Raw genomic sequence first — 14,204 nt, forward strand, 5'->3', positions numbered from 1 at the left:
TGGGAGAGGAAAGTGGGGTCGGCCGGGCAGTGGCGTCGGGCAATCATCCTATCCACAGGAGCCCCTGTGTTGGTGCCCAAAAAGATGTCAGTGAGGGCTTCATTAAATCTTCTCCGAGCCCCTGCTACCGTTTAATGAAGCCCTCACTGACATCCTTTTGGGCACCTGGTCCAGGCCCAACACAGGGGCTGCTGTGGATCGGATGATTGCCCGATGCCACCGCCCGCCTCCGGGTGACCCCACTTTCCTCTCCCAACACCCCACCCCTGAGAGCTTGGTGGTCCAAGCCTCCACCTCCGAAGGCGCATTCCCTAACGTACCACCTGAATCCAAAAAGCTGGCCTATCCTGGGAAGATGTTTTTTTCCTCCAGCTTGGGACTGCGGTTGGTAAACCCTGCATGTTTGTTGGGCTGTTACACCCACTCCGTGTGGGATACGGTGGCGCAAGTGCTGCCCCTGTGCCCTGAGGAGGCCTGGCCCGTACTCTCCCGTGCAGTTGCCGACGGGAGAGACAGTGAAGTTTACCATCCGCTGTGGGCTGGATACCGCTGACTCACTAGGCATGACAATTTCCACATCGGTAGCCCTTCAACGCTACGCCTGGTTGAAGTCGACTGGTTTTTCAGGGGATGTCCAATCCACCCTTATGGACATGCCCTTTGATGGCCGTCGCCTATTCGGCGACAAGGCAGACAATGCGCTGGAGTGCTTTAAGGACTCTCAGGGTTACAGCGAGGACCTTGGGCCTCTCCACCACCCGCCCTGTGCATTCTGCCTTTCGCCACTTTCGTGGCTACGGAAGGGGTGCCCTGCCACGTCCCGCCCAGAGCCACAGTCCAGCACAAGCTGTTTAGTCCCTGTGCTGCCAGAGATGAGGGAACCACAGTCTAGGTTCTGGGGGCCAACGGATGGGCCAGTCCCCCACAGTCCCCTCTGCAGCATCGTCCAAACCCTCCTGGTCCGATCTTTCAGGGCCACCAAAAGCCAGTGGGCCTCCGGATTTTCCATCACCTCCTCTACTGGCGCAACATCACGTCTGACTGGTGGGTTTTGCAAATAGTCCGAAGGGGCTACTCCCTCCCCTACGAGACTACCCCTCCATCCATGCCACCTCTGTACCATTGCATGTCGGAGGATCATCCGGCCCTTCTCCAACAGGAAGTTTCTGCACTCTTGGTCAAGGGAGCCATTGAGCGCATTCCTGCCCCAGAAGTAGGACGTGGTTGCTATTCCCACTACTTTCTGGTGCCCAAGAGGGGCAAAGGCCTGCGTCATATCTTGAATCTCAGGAACTTCAACCGCTTCCTCCGGAAGAAGTTCAAAATGTTGACGCTTGCTCAGGTCCTGTCTGCCCTCAACCCTGGAGACTGGATGGTAGCGTTGGACTTGCAGGACCTCTATTTTCACATCCCCGTCCTGTCGGCCCACCAGCGTTACCTGCGGTTCATGGTAGGCCAGGAGCATTTTCAGTTTACCGTGCCACACTTTGGCCTTACAAGAGCCCCTCTGATGTTCACAAAACTGATGGCGGTGGTCGCAGCTCATCCGCGCAGATCAGGGGTTCCAGTATTCCCCTATCTCAACGACTGGCTGTTGAAGGCGAGCTGGCCCCAGACTGTCGTCTCCCACCTCCAGACTACGGCCGACCTCCTGCATTCGCTGGGGCTCTCAATCAGCATGCCGAAGTCACACCTGACTCTCTCTCAGAAGCTCCTCTCCATCGGAGCGGTTCTGGAGACAATGCAGCTTCGGGTCTATTCCAGCCACCCTCCCCGAACAGCGAGTCCGGGATATTCGGGCTATGATTCCGATCTTTCAGTCTCTATCCCGGGTTTTGGTCAGGGTGACCCTCAGGCTACTAGGCCTGATGGCCTCCTGCATCCTGCTGGTGGACCATGCCAGATGGTATATGCGGGCTCTGCAGTGGGACCAGAAGTTCCAGTGAGGACAACATCAGGGGAACCTGTCCGATAGCGTCCAGATCTCAGAGGGCACTGCACACCAATTACAGTGGTGGCTAGTGTACCGGGATTGTGTCAACTGCAGATCCTTCTCTCTTCCCCAACCGGAGTACACGGTGGTGACAAATGCATCACTTCTAGGGTGGGGCAGCCACATGGGAGAGGCAGAGATCAGAGGCCTCTGTTCTCCGGCGGAGTCTGAGCTCTACATCAACCTGCTGGAGCTCGGGGCAATTAGTCTTTCACTCAAGGCACTCCTTCCCTTTTTCCGGGGAAGAGTAGTGCAGGTGTTCATGGACAACACCACCGCCATGTGGTACTGCAACAAACAGGGCGGGTTGGGGTCATGGACCCTATGTCAAGAGGCCCTCCATCTCTGGACATGGCTGGAACATCAGGGCATATCCCTGGTGGTTCAACACCTGGCATGTTCACTTAACACCAGGGCGGACAAACTCAGCTGCAGGTGCACGATGGATCACGTATTTGCAACTTCCCTCGGAGGTGGTGTAAGGTCTCTTTCGACAGTGGGGAGAGCCTTGGTTAGATCTATTCGCCACCGAAGAGAACGTGCAATGTCAGCAATTCAGTGAGTTGGAATTTCCAAGGCGGCACTCACAAGGCGACGCTTTTTGTCGCAAGTGGTGTTGCGGTCTTCTATACGCCTTTCCACCTATACCACTTCTACCCAGAGTGCTGAAGAAGATCAAGCGCGACCGGGCTCATGTCATCCTTGTGGCTCCGGATTGGGCACGAAGAGTCTGGTATCTGAGCTGCTACACATGGCCATCGACCCTCCAATCAGACTGCCTCTTCAGGAGGATCTTCTGTCGCGGCAGCAGGGGACTATCCTCCACCCGAACCTGTCCAGCCTCCCCCTTCTTTCGTGGAGATTGAGCTGCGGCAGTTGACCTCATTTGACCTACCTCCCGAAGTCTGTGGTGATCTCTTGGCAGCTAGGCGTCCCTCCACTGAGACGGTATACGCCTGCAGATGGAACAAATTTGTGGCATGGTGCACAACAAAGGCTGTGGATCCCCTTTCTGCCCCTCTTTCTGAGGTTCTCTTGTTCCTCCCTTCTTTGATATTTGATATTTGATATTTTTGGGTATTTGTAGAGCGCAGACATACGCTCCGGAAGGAGCATCTTGGCGCTAAGTTAGCAAGCAGCGGGTACATAAGAGATGGTACGTGGTGAGGAGACTAAAGCTAGATAGCTGCCAATACAGAGGTATCTGATTGTTGGTAAACCCAGGTCTTTAGGAGTTTTCTAAAGGTGCTCTCCTTGTCGGTGAATCTAAGATTGACAGGTAGATTGTTCCATGCCCTAGCTGCCAGGACGGTGAAGGTCCTCCCACCCCTGGTTTTGTATTTGAATCTTGGAATGGTAATAAGATTTGTACCAGATGATCTCAGATCTCGCGAAGGGTTGTAGCGTATGAAGCGCTTTGCAAAGTAATGGGGCCCTGAGTTTTTCATAGTTTTAAAAACAGTAAGGAGAAGTTTAAAAAGAATCCTTTTGTGTAACGGTAGCCAATGGAGAGTGTTCAACGCCGTTGAAGCTGATGACCTTCTAGGAAGTCCCAACACCAATCTGGCGGCTGCATGTTGTGTGCTCTGCAGCTTTTTAAGGGTGGACTTTTTTACTCCCGCCATTAAACCATTACAATAATCAAGTCGGGAGAGTATTAGAGCTACCGCGACTGATTTTCGGGCTGCAATGGGGAGGAAGTCAAAGAATTTTTTCAAAGACTTAATGAGTCCAAAACAGCGGCCAGCAGTGATCCTGACGTGGTCATCGAAAGAGAGGAATGAATCTAATTGCACGCCCAGGTTCCGCGCTGAATGTACAGCGCTAGGTGGAGCCTCAGATCCTGTGGGCCACCAGTCCTTCGGGCAGAAGGATATATCTTTGCTCAGCAGTATGATTTCGGTCTTGGCACTATTGCATCTTAGATGATTGTTGTTAAGCCACTGGAAGACATCGGAAAGACAATTTTGGAAACGCAGATCTGCGCTCGTACACTTTTTGACGATCGTAACGACAAGTTGTGTGTCGTCAGCGTATGACGTGACGAGGATCCCATGGGATTCTATCACAGCGAGGAGGGGGGCCATATAGATATTAAAAAAGAGGGGACTTAATATGGACCCCTGGGGCACTCCTGATGTTATGGGTTTCTCGCTGGATAGATAGGGACCCAAGGACACAGTTTGGGACCTATTAGATAGGAAAGATTTAACCCATGCCAAAGCTGTGTCTGTCACGCCGATCTCTCGCAGTCTGTTGATCAGGATGACATGCGAGATAGTGTCGAACGCTGCTGTTAGGTCAAGCAGGATGAGGATGGCCTGCCTGCCCTCATCCTGCAGGAACTTGATAGAATCAGCTAGTTCGATCAGAGCTGTTTCTGTGGAGTGACCAGATCGAAATCCCGACTGCTGCGGATGCAGGATGTTACCAGTCTCTACAAAGGTTTTCAACTCTTCATATACCAGCTGTTCCGTGATTTTACCAAGGACAGGTAGTAATGAGATGGGGCGCATATTGGTAAGATCAGTGGGGGATTTGTTTGGCTTCTTCATCAGAGGCTTCACAATAGCCTTCTTCCAGTCATTGGGCACCATCCCGGAGTCGAGAGATTCATTTATGATGGTGTTAATATAGGGATTCACTGTATCAATCAAATGGTGCAGGATGCTAGGTGGACAGGAGTCAGTGGGGGGCTCCTGATTTACATGCCAAAATTGCCTTACGTGTTTGTTGAATGGAAACAGGTTTGAAACTAGAGAGCAGACCGTGGTTGTCTGTAACCTTGCAAGAGGTGGTCAAGGAAGGAGGGAAGTCTTTCTGAATATTAACAATTTTCTCTACGAAAAAGTCAGCGATTTGATTGCACAAGGTTGCCGATGGAGGAATTTCCGGCGCAAGAGTTTTGGGATGGGTGAAGGACTTAACTATAGTGAAGATAGTTTTTTGTTTTTGATGGGCATCATTTATGGCTTTCGTGAAATATTCCTTTTTTGCCTTTTTTATGTTAGAGTGGTATGATTTCCTTTGTTGGACATAAAGCGCCCTTGCAGCCTCATCGTACGTTTTTCTCCATTTTCTTTCTAGTCTACGACAGAGAAGATGGCTATCGGATAGGGCCTGGGTAAACCAAGGTGCGTTAGGTTTTCTTTTATGTTGATTCCCATGTTGATTTTTGGGTGCGGAATTCTCCAAAACAATTTGGTCAATCCAAGCATGGAAATTATGGGAGTCGGCAGTTACGTCTCCAGTTAGTATCGGGGGGTTTAGGTGGGGGTTGAGAGGCCAATTTAATATGTTCCGACACTTTCCTCCAGTTCACTATAAAGGAGGGGGGGGGCGTTTCTTGTTAGGCAAGGTGGGGGCTTGTGTCTTGATATTAAAAGGAATGAAAGAATGGTCAGTCCAAATTTGAGGTATCGGGAGGGACGTGGTCAGAGTTGTAAGATTAGAGCAAATACCGTCAAGGGTATGACCCACGATATGAGTGGCCGCAGTGACAAGTTGGGACAATCCAAAGATATTTAATGAATGTTGGAAAGAAATGGCATGGGGGTCTATACAAGACTCTAAATGCAAATTCATATCTCCTAATAAGGTAAAATTGGGATAGTGCAGTGTAAGTGCTCCCAAGACCTCATCTAGTGACTCAAGAAAAGGGGTGGCATTCCCAGGGGGGCGGTATATGAGTCCCCCTGAAAAGGAGGTCGCTGCATTAATTTTAATTGAGAAGCCTATGCCCTCACTTTCTTTGAGGTGGCCTAGATCAAATATATGGCAGGGGAAGGTTTTTTTAATAGCTAAAGCTACCCCACCGCCACGCCCAAGTGGTCTGTCCCGTCTAAAAATTGTGAAATTAGGGGGAAGGGCAGTAGCCAGGTCGGGATTTGACGAGTCATTGAGCCAAGTTTCGGTAATAAGAAGAGCATCTAAATCATGTCCTGTTATTAAATCAAGTATGTCTTGGCTGTGACAGGCTAGGGATCTAGCATTAATGAGACCTCCCTTAAAGTAAGTGGGATTAGTCTTTAAAGGGGAAGGGGAGTCAAGTACTTCCGAGGTTAAGAGGGGGGGTACCCATTTGCAATGTGAACATAAGAAGGGGCTGGAGAGGGGATCAATAGGGGGGCAATCAGCGCAGTGATTGACTGTTTTAGGACGTAGGGCGAGTAAATTTCGGCTGTCGTACCTGATTTTAGGGGCTAGTTGGGCAGCATGCCCTGCGCCCGCGCAGTCCGGCGCGCCCGCTGCGCCAGCCCGCTGCGCCGTCTGGCCGGCATGCACATGTTATAGAAAGAGAAAAGGGCGGGAGGACGGCGCGACTAGAGCGCTGTCCCCGCCTGACTCAAGATGGCGCCCACCGCCGCCGAGAGTCGGTAAAAGCGGTTGTGCCAAATGTGGGCGGTCAAAGCCTGCTGCAAGTGTCAAGGTGTCAGAGTGCCTCCCTAAAATAATTCCCCTTAACTTTTTGAAGCCCCCCAGAAAAAGCGGATCAATGTAGTACAAAGTAATCAATTTTAAAAGCGTTCCAAATGCTCAATAGAAAAACACAATGACGAGTAAAACACCACGATATGCTGTGTACGCTGCTCGCAGCCCCAGTTCCCCTCACCGGGGAGAGCTTCTGAAGGGCCCACCAGGGCTCTTCTCTGGGCACTCTAAAGGGCTACCTCTCAGCCATTTCAGCCTTCCTTAGGCTTCCTGATCAGCCTTCTCTTTTCAAGTCCCCTGTTGTAAATCACTTCCTTAAGGGCCTTACTCATTTTTTCCCTCCTGTTCCCTTCGTAATGCCCCTGTGGGACTTGAACTTGGTTCTTACATATCAAATGTATGCTCCCTTTGAGCCACTTCATAACTCTCCTCAGACTTCTTACTCTAAAGACTGCTTTTCTAGTTGCCATCACCTCTGCTTGCAGGGTGAGTGAGCTACAAGCTCTTATTCAAAGCCTCCTTTTCTGGCTGTTCATCGGGATAAGGCCGTCCTGAGAAGCAGACCTTCATTTATTCCCAAGGTTGTTACTTCTTTCCACATTGGTCAAACTATCACTCTGCCCACCTTCTTTCCGCATCCTTCTAAGGAGGAAGAAAGGCTCCACAGTCTGGATCCAAAACGTGCGCTTTCATTTTATTTGGATCGCACCAAGCAATTCAGGGTGGATGACCATCTCTTTGTTGGCTCCATGGGCGCCAAAAAAGGTTGGGCCGTGCACAAACGGACCATCTCTAGGTGGGTTGTTTTGTGCATCAAAGCTTGCTACTCTTTGGCAAAGAAGGAGCCTCCAGTGGGACTGCCTGCCCATTCCACCAGGGCGACGGCAGCGACCAATGCTTTGGGACGGGGAATCAATGACATCTGTCATGCAGCTGCATGGGTATCTCTGCACACGTTCACAAAACGCTATTGCCTGGACAGTCAAGTCCTGGGAGACTGCTTCTTTGGCCGGTCTGTTCTCCAGGACTTTCTGGTGTGAACTGGGTCGCAGACCCACCTCCGGGGTTGGTATTGCTGGGGTATCTTTCTAAGGAGAGGAATCTATAACTAATTGTCTCTTTCAGATGAATAAGTTACTTACCTTCGGTAACGATATATCTTGAAGAGACATAGATTAGTTATAGATTCCTTAACGACCCACCCATCCTCCCAGCTCTGTGAACTGACTTCTAGGGTCAGGGAATCCTTTTCAGGGCCCTAGCTTTGTGCACCAGTGGTCAGTGTCTTGCATGGCTCTGTGCTTCTGGCGTGGAATGTCGTGTAAAGGAACGGACCTCAGCGCGTAAGAGCGGCGTCGGAGTAGGTACTGCGACATCATCCCAGTGACCACAACGCCAACGACTAACGCGGAGCAGACGGATGCCACCTTTCGACGTGCAGGGGACTGCTGATGAAAAATTCTCCAGATCCAGTCTGACACCTGGGGGTAATTCTAAGGTAAGGAATCTATAACTAATCTATGTATTTTGCAGATATATCATTACCAAAGGTAAGTAACTTGTTAGTCAAAAAGTGACTGGAGGTACCGCTTTCTCCGGATCTGCGCTGGCTGGCGCGGAAAAAGAAAGAACTGACGTAAGCGAGCGAGGACGGAATCTAAGTAGCTACTCCGACGTCATCCCGGCCACTACGACGCCAACGACTAACGCAGAGCCGACTCACACCACCTTTCGACGCGCAGGGGTACTGCTGACAAATTCTCCGGATCCAGTCTGACGCCTGGGGGTAAGTCTAAGGTAAGGAATCTATAACTGTCTCTTTCAGATTTGAGGGAATGATCATCACGTAAAATTGAGGCAGTGAGTTACAGATTCTGCGAGCGTTCGTGTATTACTGCTTCCATTTATGTATTTAAATGATTTATGTGACCAGACCAACATGGAAAGGTTAAGGACAGCCATGGCCGAACACCATTTCTAGTTGTGTATGCCGCAAAGGTTTTGACCCTCTCTTCAAGATACAGTTGTCGTACAGTTTCCAGTACAACACCTTCTGTTTCTCCACACTATAGGCCACAGTTCTATTCAGAAAAGGAATAGGTTTCACTTATCAGAAATTCAGCAATATATATTTTTTCTTTACACTTGCTGGAGTTGGAGCTTTTCTTAGCTATTGTATCAGGGCCACAGGTTCTGGCATACCACAGCTGTTTATTTGCAGACACCACCAGAACCGATTATAAGGTGTTACCTTTCAGGCTACCCCCACCATGTGATTGTACTATAGAATTTCGAGGCTCGGAATAATGCAGTACATTAATATCATAGACAGCATATCAAGGGACAAAACATTGATAGGTAAGTACATATTGAGGAAGTATAGATTAACTATTCTGAACTCCAAATATATGCACATTTAAGATATATATTGTCAAGGTACATATATGTGAAGCTAGGTAGAGAAAATTTAGACTTACCCTTCAGTATTTTGTCCTTTGAATTTGTGTGCACGATATTTGGTACCATCGAGATTCCGACCTTCATATTTGGGGAACACATCTCGCCATATGTGACCCTTCAACAAGTCATCTTTAGCCTTAGAGTCCGACGTAGCAGGCTCTACCATACATTAAAGTCCTACTCGAGCTTCACAAGGGAGCGGACTTTTATTGGCCGGTAGAGCACGATACCAAGGGCTCTAAGGCTATTAGAACATTCCGTCGCTAGCGGACACAATGCTTGATTTGTAAAAAGAAAGGTCTCTCAGAGCCCGAAGGAGTTTAAATCCCCATGGGCTATGAGAGGCCTTTTTTCACAGCAACAGCTGTGAAATGAAAATAACATGGTAATGTTGCCCTCCGGGATTCTAACAGCCATTAGAAGCCCGGAGCATTCCATTGTCTTCAATGGAGCGCTCAACATTTCAATGTTCTAATACGCATTGGAGCACTGCTGCACTGTAATAGGATTCAAAGAGTCTACCTTCTGCTTCCCCTTCTGTAAATGTAAGAAATATGTGTGAAATACTCTTTTCATAGAACCATTTGTGCGATAAAAGCTCTTATGTATTGCAGGAGCAGAACTTGAAAAATGTACAATAATCTAGAAAACAAAAACATTTTGAAAAGACTCCACAGCAGCGTGTAGTGTACTGCCCTGTCGCTTTATTAACACATTTCTGGAAAGTTTCCTCTGCAGATCAACTAATCCGAGATTTCTAGATTTTAAAGTGGGTCCCTGGATACTTTAAAGGGATAGCAAGCCATTGTTGTAACCTGATGCTAGGCTGCGGGTAGAGTTCCGATTTTTGCAAGTTAATCTTTTGTCCTTGTATGTAATTTTGTTTTGGAGGGGGTAGTTTTATATAGCACGAACTCGGGTATCGGAGTGCTTTACATTAGCACCAGTTGCGTTACAGTCGGACACCTTCATTTTGTTAGGCACGGGGGATAAGTAATATGCCCAGAATCATGTAGTGGCGTAGCTAGCCCTTTGGCCGCCGGAGGCAGTCCCAGTTTTGGCCACATTGAAGGGGGGGGGGGGGGGGGGAGGCTGCCGATTATCTCCCTGGCACAGCAGGTAAGAGCAGGGGGCGCCTGCCGCCCCCAAAACTTGTGCCACCCCCCGGCTACACCAGTAGAATCCTGGGATGTTGAACGTCCCTGCTGAGGATCAAACCCAGTTCCCCAGCTTCGAGGTCGACCACTCTAGCTATTAGGCACCATTCTCTCCCCATATCATTCTGAAGTCTTCATCTAATTCCAAAACTGTAGGGAAGGCCGCTATAGAGTCAGTCATGTAAATCAACACGCAACCTACATATTATAAGGTGTGGAATTCTCATACATTCAGTTCCAAAGTCCCAGCACCTGAGTCTCATTATGCAGGCCAGCTGTTGAGCTGACAAGGCTAACAATATGAAATGGTGAGAACAAACATTCCTGGTGCCCCTGTGTGTGCTATATCTTAGAAACCAATAAGCATTCAAGTGTTTCCATGACCTGGGTAAGGTCACACTGCTCTGTATAAACTATACATAAGGAGTAGCTACTTACTCGACAGTCAAACACTTGTAGGCCTCTCAAGGAATATGGGATGCGATACGTAAACACCGATGCAATACAAAACTGAAAGAGCTGTGAAATGGAATCAATATTAAGCCTCTGAAAGGCATCTCATTTAGTTATTCACTCAATATAGGAGTTGAGTAAAAGTTTCTTTTGTGTGTTACTTTGCTACAGCAAATCTGCAGTAGCAAGCCCTATATAGAACATTTTATATGATTTTTAGTAAACAAAAACTGGAAATTTGAAGCTGCCAGTTCCTGAAGCATCAGTGTTTTGTATCAGAGGCCTCTATAGATGCATCTTCCTTCCCTATTGCTTCTGCACTCTACCTTTCCTCCTTGCCCAAGACTGGCGGTCCCCACCTCCCCCCATTTGTGTCTGGTTCTCCCACATATTGCACAATTTCAATGTATTTTTATTTTTATTTGTAAATGTATATTGGCATTTGCGCTTGGACTTCGTCACTTTTCATTTTACCATTGACTAAAATGTCTCGGAGTATACCACATTATATTTTTAAACGTTCAAATTCTTTGTATATGCATCTGTTTCTTCAACTGAAAAGATCTCTTTAAATACAATGAATCTCGTTAGAAGCCTCCTTCTTATAGATTCTTGGTAAAGGGGGCTTTCTTGTAGAATCTGGCACTTAGTTATTTTTTCTCTACTGATTGGACACTTTTTTGTATTCCCGTAGGCATTTGATATCCAGTCCAGGATCCTAAAACGTGTCCATGTTGAACAGCCAGAGATGGTCCCATCCCAGAAGCAGCAGGCGTCTGTTATCTGCGTTCAGCTTGCTGAGCAGTACTTGGACCAGAAAGACTTTGAGAAAGCCATAAAATACTACAAAGATGCACTGTTCTACTCGGAGTCAGACAGCAAGGTGAGTACATAACTAAATCTGCTCTGCTTCTATGAGCATAGAACTATATAAGGTTTAATATCACTGTTCACTGCTTCTCAGCACAAGCAAAGGTTTAAGATCATCATGTTGTAAAATGTTGCTAAGGTCCAAATCCTAACATTCCTACTGAACACATATTAATAGGGGTTGTAATGTGTAAAGCTCTATGAAATCAGGAGGTCTTCTACATCTTACCATCTCCTATTACTCTGTTGGAATGCCTGTAGCAACAGAAGCAGGTTTAAGAGTGTACACAGTTTGGCAGCTTGAAACATTCACAGCTATTCTACAGCCCTCATACCACTGACATGCTTTATGGTTTCCCCTACCAATACACTTTTTCTCTGCCTTGTGTGGATACCACAATGTTATTATTTTGTCTAAGGGTTGTCTACCTTGGTTGCATTACTCACACCAGTAGGAGGTTCTTGGGCTTCATTGAGTTTTAAAAGGTGAGTAGATTTCTCTGCTGACGGCTCCCTCTTGGTAACTACTTTCAACCATTCTACTTGGTTCGAGGTTGAGGTGTCTCTCATGTCTAGGACTGTTGCCTCCATTTCTAATGAGCTTTTTAGGATTTTACAGAGTCATGTCCAATAGTACTTGTCTGCATTAATGTTGGGGCTTCTATGTGGGATTTTAGAGTGCAGATGTAACCACAAATTTGATCTCTTTATGATGCCTAGAATAAAACCGGACGACTGTGGTGCTTAATACTGTTGAATTGCATGCAGTACCAGACACACATCGAAAGGTACATTTGTAAGCTAATGGCAGGTAGCACCATGAACTTGCTTGTCTTGACAATGAAAATGCTATCAGAGAGGCAGATTTGGTACTTAGCCAAGAGTGCTTTTGCAGATTCAGGCACCAGACCATTACTGGTTGTTCTCTTACATGAAGCCTCTGAATATTTCAAATTGTGGGATTTTCCAGAGAAATCTACATCTCCTCGTATCATTGCATCTGTACTGACCTTTACCATAACTGTCGCTCAAAGTGCTGTTACTTCGCCATCGGTGGCGTGCAGGAGCATGCACGTTAGAAAAAGAAACTTGTTTTCTAGTGGACCAGCAAGGTAGAACCCCTGGGAATACCTTTGGATATATAAACATCACATCTTGCTAAGATAGTCAGAGGAGTGCAGGACTTCCCTGCCGACACACTGACACAAGACGCTGACGTTACTCCAGTATTGGAACTTTCATAGATTCACATGCTTGAATCATTCCCCGTCGTCATCGGAGCCCCCGATATTTAAAAATAGTAGTAATAGACTTAGTAGAAGTAATAGTACACTGATGGGTATAGACTAGAAAGGCCTAGGTCTCTAAGGTTATTAACCTATCATGGTCATTATTAAAAAAGAACCAAAGTTCTGCCTCAACCAATCAGCATCCAGCCACCCTCTAGAACCCTCCAGAGAGAAGGTCAGCACCTCAGATTTCCTACTGCACATTGTGCTAAGGGGGTCTCCTCTGAGCTCTGCTCAGTTTTCTCTTCTTAAGGACATTTTCAGGATTTCCTGTCAGGAAAGTACTTTAACCTCATTATATTGATATTAGAGTGGATTTACTTATTTGTTGGGACTGAACTATGGCTGATAAGATTAGGTAGGCTCTCTTTAGAGAATGTGCCACTTGTTTGAAGAAGAGTCTTTATGTAGAGGACCCTCATAAAGACTGCATTTGTTTGTACCCTTCTCATAAGGCTACAGACTGCAAAATGTGTCGTACATTCTCAAATAAAACCCAGAGGGACTGAGGACGTCTTTTAATTTGGCTTCAAAAATTGAAAACTAGGTCTGATCCTGTATCAGATTCAGAAAGTGAGCAGTCAACCTCTTCTAAAACTTCTAAAGCTTCAAAAATCTCTTCAAACAGAGCCAGGGATCCTTCACAGTCGGATACGGTCACTGCCAGGAAATGCGCCAAGAAGTCCTCTAACAAATCTTTCTCTGAGCGCAGTAAGGGCTCTCACAAAAAAGAGCAACTTCCTAAGACTGTTTCTGAGCCGGATACACCCCCAGGTCATCTAAAATTAACATGGAAAAAAACCTCTTCTGACAAGCCATCAGTCAGTTCTCTTGTGAAGGAGGGTATGTCAACCATTTCGTCGATGAGAGGCTGCTCTGCAGGCACGTCGATAACTTGTTCTATGGCTCTCTTTGTCGACGACATCCTTGATATCGTCGACACAGGGTCCAATTTCGTCGCCAAATCTTCTGATACCCAAGGAGAAGCATCTTCTATGAGTCTTCGTCGAGTAAGGTACAGTCGACGAAGTCGTCGTCGACGGAGGCGTTGACGAAACTACAGCAGTAGACGAGACAGTCTTGGTTGTCAAGCATGCCACCGTCTAAGATATCGTCGTTGAAGAAACCGTCGACGAAGAGGCAATCGCTGGCCAGCATTGACTAGATATCTAGCGTTAACGAAACCGCAACTGTCGTCAAAGTCACGACCGTCGACGACGTCACCGTCGACAACTGAGGCAAAATCTTTGGAACTGAAGACACTCATCGACGCAGTAGTCGACGATAATGGTCTATGAAGAAAAAATCACCGTAAAAGACACAGGAAGTGGAAATTACACCAGAGCACACTTCGCCCAGTAGGATTACGTCTTTATTGCCAACTCATCTACTGGAAGGGCATGATGAAGATTCCGAACAAGATATTGGTCCATTTGGGGACGCTTGTAGTCCATTGGAGTTACACGTTAAGTGTCAGCCATATGATGATGAGGATGATGATCAACAATACTATGATTAAGCCTGTTTTTTACAGCCTGCACAAGTACACCA

The 14,204-nt window shown here is 47.3% G+C and overlaps 1 protein-coding gene across 1 annotated transcript in view; it reads left to right on the forward strand.

Moving 5' to 3' along the window:
* Window positions 1–14,204, forward strand: part of LOC146789712 (tetratricopeptide repeat protein 21B-like) — a 459,544-nt gene that overhangs the window by 224,463 nt on the left and 220,877 nt on the right. The window contains exon 15 of the mRNA XM_085631181.1: window positions 11,189–11,377. Coding sequence (XP_085487307.1) covers window positions 11,189–11,377 — 189 coding nt within the window. The remainder of the gene's footprint in view (window positions 1–11,188; window positions 11,378–14,204) is intronic.

The sequence above is a fragment of the Triturus cristatus genome, chromosome 10, assembly GCF_964204655.1.
Source record: "Triturus cristatus chromosome 10, aTriCri1.1, whole genome shotgun sequence".
NCBI lineage: Eukaryota > Metazoa > Chordata > Amphibia > Caudata > Salamandridae > Triturus > Triturus cristatus.